Raw genomic sequence first — 4,526 nt, forward strand, 5'->3', positions numbered from 1 at the left:
GCAGTGCACTTTCTAGGTAATGGCTATTTATCTATTTTCATTTGATACAAATCACGATGAGTTAAAAAGAATTTAATGACTCTGCACTAATTCTTCCACACGGATAAATATGTTCCATCCTAGTTCAACTTTTAGGCTTTTATGCCTATCAAAGATGTGGAAATTACAAACAATAAATTCATAACCATTTGACACTAGTTTAGCAACATGGTCTTTCTTGGTAACTATATGACTTTTGACCATTAACTAAACTACTGAAATTAATAAAAAAAATTCACTCGAGGTAAATGATTGGAGAGTTTGAACTTTTAATCCAGTTATCATGGACTGATTATTTACTGTTCCATCCCTTTCAAAAATTCAAGTAGGCCAGTACCGGAACATAGATTTAGCATTATCAAAAATTCAAAGTCCAAAAGCAGGAAGAATGAAAGAGCAATACACTTTCTAGGTAACTGCGTGCATTCGTTGGATGAGTATATATAATTCAGTATGGGTCTTCCCAAAGAAAAAGATCAAGTAGTGAGAATGGCTCTTCATCATCTGGTGTTGTTGCAAATCATTTTGTTACTCTGGCCAATCAAAGCATCAGACGCTTTTTTCTGTCCATACCTTTGTGGTAATGTCAGCATAAACTACCCCTTTGGATTCGGAGAACAATGCTGCTTCAATAAAGAATTTGAAGTAAGTTGCGACAACTCTTCTAGCCCTCCAAAAGTTTTCTTAACTAGCATCAACCTTGTACTAGTAGAAGATATGGAATATAGAAGCTCTAGTTTTCGGGTCAACTTCCCTGTAATTTCTTTGCATAATAACAAGAAATTTGTTTTTGAAGACTTTAGCTTGTCAGGAACCCACTTTGCCCTCTCAAATACCCTCAATACGTTCGTTGCCGTTGGTTGTGACAGCTATTATGAGCAGAGTAAATCAACTCTTGCTACATGTCAGTCCTTCTGTCATTGTGATCCTACTAAAGCTCGTGGTTGCTGCGATTTCATATGCACCGTTCCTAGGAATTATACGTTTGATAGTATTGCAACTATATCAGAGGTATATTCCGCAAGTATTCCCCCAGAAATGGAGTGCAATTCTGCATTCATGGTTGACAAAGAATGGCTTCAGTCAAACTACCAAATAACGAATTCATCGGTTTTGAAAGGTAAAGAACATTCTCCTGCAGCGCTGGAATGGGGAAGATATAAAGGGTCATGTGTGGAACTATATAATTCAGACACAACTTGTGATTTGGATGGTGACTGTATAATAAAATTAGACGCAGGCTATATTTGTAATTGCCATCAAAGCAGATCTGACAGCCACAAAGGATGTTCAGGTACGTTAATGTTAAAAAAATTACTGTAAATCGAAAAAGGGAAGATTTAATTTGTAGCCGTGAATTAAATTAATTTTTTTTAATTTTCTCAGGCGAATTGATCTGTAATTCTACCGGCGGCTACGATTGCTCCGGATGTCCTCATGGTTATAAAAAAGATGGAAGGGAGTGCTCTTCACCAAAAAAAATTGAAGATATATTTATAAAGAAATCTCGGGCCAGATTTTTTGCTATCATAGGTACGCTTCTCACAAGTATCCCATGCTGTTTCAAATATATTATTATCCAAAATAAAAAATGTAGAAATAAATATACTCCATGATGATGGATATGCAGTAAAAAATAAAACATGATGCAATATTTATCCTTGAGTTGTGCTGCAGGTTGTTCTACTGGGCTTGGAACCTTGTTGCTCGTCATTGGAGTATGGTGGTTGTACAAGGTCATAAGAAAGAGAAAAGCAATCAAGTTGAAGCATAAATTCTTTAAAAGAAATGGTGGTTTATTACTGCAACAACAGTTGTCTTCCACTGAAGGTAACATCGAGAAAACACGACTGTTTACTTCAAAGGAATTAGAAAAAGCTACCGACAACTACAATGCGAATCGAATCCTTGGCCAAGGAGGCCAAGGCACCGTGTATAAAGGTATGTTAGCTGATGGCAAAATTGTAGCAATTAAAAAGTCCAAAGTTGTAGATGAAAGTCAAGTTGAGGAATTCATTAACGAGGTGGTCATAATATCTCAAATTAATCACAGAAATGTGGTTCAATTATTGGGGTGTTGCTTAGAGACAGAAGTTCCGATTTTGGTGTACGAATACATTTCTAATGGAACTCTCTTTCATTATATACACGATGAGAATGAGGAGTTTCCAATCACATGTGAGCTACGTCTACGCATTGCCTTAGATGTTACAGATGCTCTATCATATCTACATTCAGCAGCTTCCATACCTATATACCATCGAGACATTAAGTCAACAAACATACTCTTGGATGATAAATATCGAGCAAAAGTTTCAGACTTTGGGACTTCCAGATCCGTTACAATTGACCAAACTCATTTGACCACTCAAGTACATGGAACCTTTGGATATGTAGATCCAGAGTATTTTCAATCAAGCCAGTTTACTGATAAAAGTGATGTTTACAGTTTTGGCGTTGTTCTCGCTGAACTTTTAACTGGACAAAGGCCGATTCTTTCAACCGAATTTGCTGAAGATAGAAGTTTGGCTTCTTATTTTCTTCGTGCAATGAAAGAAAATCGACTATTTGATATTCTTGATGTTCGAGTTTCAAAAGAGGGTGAAAACGAAGAGATTATGAATGTTGCTAATCTTACAAGAAGATGTTTGAATTTAAATGGAAAGAAGAGACCTACAATGAGAGAAGTGGCAATTGAATTAGCGGGTAATACTAGAGCGAGTGGAGCCTCAGTGGTGCAGCAAAACTACGAAGAGGATGATTTTGCCGAGTGTGAGACAACAGATCAATATGTAACTGGTTCATCTTTCAGTACTGGATCCTTTTTTGACGGTGTCACTTTAGATGTTGACCCTCTTATTTCCAATTAATGTTGAATTAGTAAATTTCTGATATTTCTACTATATGCATCCTATTGGTACTCGTTGTATCCTTTATGAGCTATTTTATATATGTTGTTTGATTATTGTTATGTAATGAAATGCTCATCAGATTGTATGGATAAGTATAATTGTCAAGCAAATTTATTCAATAGCAAATAAACCATTGATCATATATTTGCAAGAAAATGATTAGCGCCTTGGGTTGGAACCTCAGAAAAAGGAGACGGAGCGAAATCCATAATAGCTTTTCTTCTTCATCATTTGGGAGAAGTTTGCTACTTTTATCAGTAGTTTAATGTATCCTCCGAAAGAATTAGCATCTATATGGAACTGTCTGAAAATACACAGGATACATCAATCGATTTCGTTACTATCAATAACCTTAAAATTCCATAAACATTTTCAAATTGTTTTCCAGGTATTTTCTCGGGTGTGTTTGCTTAACTAGAAAATTCAGCCATAATGTTGGTCTATCGGCTCTGAAACCATGAAAAATAAAGAAACAGAAAACTTAGATTTGAGGGGAAATAAATTGAAGATTGAGAACTTTGTTACAATTACTGAAAACTAATCTGCTGATTTCGCTACCCAGCAGTCTAGGGTTGTTTGCTTTGCATGAGATATACCACGAAATTAGGAACTAGAAAAACAGAATGATTTTCTTTTTTAAGGCAAACCTTGGTGGAACGAGTGAAATTTTATAATAGAAAAAAGAAATATGATACCTAAACAGGGGATATATCAAGTAATGAACCTTACCCCTCGAATAAGACCAAATAAGATAATAAAAGAAAAAAAATGAAAGAAAACAATGCAGAATGGTTAAAATACAATAATGAATATTTGCTTAAGAGGAGATTTAGAGTTCAGAAGCTGAGAAGTAGCTTTAGCTTAACTGAAGAACTAAATACTGTAACAATTTCTAACTCATAGTAAAAAAGATAACAGAACTAACAGAGTTAACTAAACTGCTTTGTGAGTTTAAACACTGAGTCAACTCACTTTGAGCTTTACATGTTCTCTTTGTTGCATACTATTAGTAGAGCAAACATTATTCAAATTTTATCTAACATAATTAACATAAATATTAATGGGTCAAGTAAATTAAATTCTGAAGCAAAGCAAGTTCTTATGTCTGCTACGGCACTGGTTGGACCAAGGCCAATAGTTCTTCAATAGTTCTCATGTCCAACAATGAAACAAACTAGCGGGGGCCTTCCAAGTAAAGGGGTGCAGACAGGTATTCTAATTATTATCCCCCTACTGACTCATTCAATTATTGAATCAAATGGCCCTTTAACTCAGTGGTACAGTAATGCCATGGTAAGGCGTTTGAATACATATGGAGGGTCGGAGGTTCTAAATGTTTTTAAGAGATTTTCTTTATTTTTCGTTTGGCACTCAGATATTTCACAGAATCCGTCTTGGCCTCCTGATTTCTTAGGAGTGCCAGGATCTTAAGGATACAAACGGTCAGGATAGATCCTATTAATTTGGTATCAGAGTTTAGGTTTGAGATTTTGTGAACATTTGCATGATACACACATTTAGTTTGCATTATTGCCATTGCATTTTGTAGATATCATTATACGTCAACATGGCCAA

General features: G+C 35.4%; 1 protein-coding gene across 1 annotated transcript; it reads left to right on the forward strand.

Moving 5' to 3' along the window:
- Positions 1–492: 492 nt before the first annotated feature.
- Positions 493–3,018, forward strand: LOC116106408 (wall-associated receptor kinase-like 10). Its single transcript, XM_031392781.1, has 2 exons — positions 493–1,333; positions 1,717–3,018. Exons 1-2 carry the CDS (start codon positions 493–495, stop codon positions 2,907–2,909), a joined length of 2,034 nt encoding a protein of 677 aa, XP_031248641.1. The 3' UTR covers positions 2,910–3,018.
- The last annotated feature ends 1,508 nt before the right edge of the window (positions 3,019–4,526 follow it).

This window comes from Pistacia vera, unplaced genomic scaffold (assembly GCF_008641045.1).
Source record: "Pistacia vera cultivar Batoury unplaced genomic scaffold, PisVer_v2 Contig117, whole genome shotgun sequence".
NCBI lineage: Eukaryota > Viridiplantae > Streptophyta > Magnoliopsida > Sapindales > Anacardiaceae > Pistacia > Pistacia vera.

Excerpts from the sequence above, each read along its gene's own strand:
- LOC116106408 (XM_031392781.1), top strand. The coding sequence starts at position 493 with ATGGGTCTTCCCAAAGAAAAAGATCAAGTAGTGAGAATGGCTCTTCAT. Across the intron at positions 1,334-1,716 it reads CAGCCACAAAGGATGTTCAG|GTTGTTCTACTGGGCTTGGA; the intron begins GTACGTTAATGT and ends GTTGTGCTGCAG.